The sequence below is a fragment of the Penaeus monodon genome, chromosome 33, assembly GCF_015228065.2.
Source record: "Penaeus monodon isolate SGIC_2016 chromosome 33, NSTDA_Pmon_1, whole genome shotgun sequence".
NCBI classification, from domain to species: Eukaryota; Metazoa; Arthropoda; class Malacostraca; order Decapoda; family Penaeidae; genus Penaeus; species Penaeus monodon.
In genome coordinates, this window is record NC_051418.1 from 2,636,765 (window position 1) to 2,637,522 (window position 758).

Genomic DNA, 758 nt, shown 5'->3' on the forward strand with positions numbered 1-758 from the left:
CAACGCATGAACATTTGAAAGTAAATTATTAAAATTATGGTAATTGTGATGTAGAATATCCCAAAATAACATGATATGTAGTTATGTATAGTACTTTAATCAGGATTGATGCTCTGTTGCGTGAATAACATGGTGAGAGGAAATTATTAATTCTTTAAATATATTTCAGACACGAAACTATATGAACCTAAAGCAGCGTTGTCATTACATGATTTGTAAGGAAAGACAGAGATGTGGAGAAAGCTTTTCAAATGAAAAAATCGTGTTAAGCTAATTGACTGGTAAGTTGATTTATGCAGTCATGTTGTGCAGTATCAAATTTAGATATTCATGTCTTAGAATATGATCAAACTCAAACATGATATTATTATTTCTTTTTAAATTCACTAATCATCAATAAGTTTTAAAAAGAGGACTGCTGAATATAGACAAATTTGAATATTTTTATGAATATTTCACAAAAATTTGTGCTGTTCTATATTATAGGTGTGTTAGTTAACACCTTTGCTATAATGCAATTGTGATTTCAGGATTTATGAATCGGATTATAGGGAAGTTGCAGAAATCAATTGGCAGGATGTTGCTGTGCAATTTCCAGATAATACCAGAGCTGTTATCAAGGATTGTTTTTTCAGCATGTATTATTCCATTCCCACACAGTTTAAAAGAAGTTTTGAAGGTATGTGTAACTGAGAAAAGCTTGTATCGATTTTCCTTTTTTCTGTCCATAAGAAAATCCAGTTTTGAAATGTTGATGA

The 758-nt window shown here is 29.9% G+C and overlaps 1 protein-coding gene across 1 annotated transcript in view; it reads left to right on the plus strand.

The window, feature by feature from the left end:
• The window catches only part of LOC119593941, a gene marked incomplete at its 5' end in the record, with an annotated part of 30,134 nt that overhangs the window by 12,536 nt on the left and 16,840 nt on the right, over window positions 1–758 (plus strand). The window contains 3 exon segments of the mRNA XM_037942960.1: window positions 170–256; window positions 259–281; window positions 531–679. Coding sequence (XP_037798888.1) covers window positions 170–256; window positions 259–281; window positions 531–679 — 259 coding nt within the window.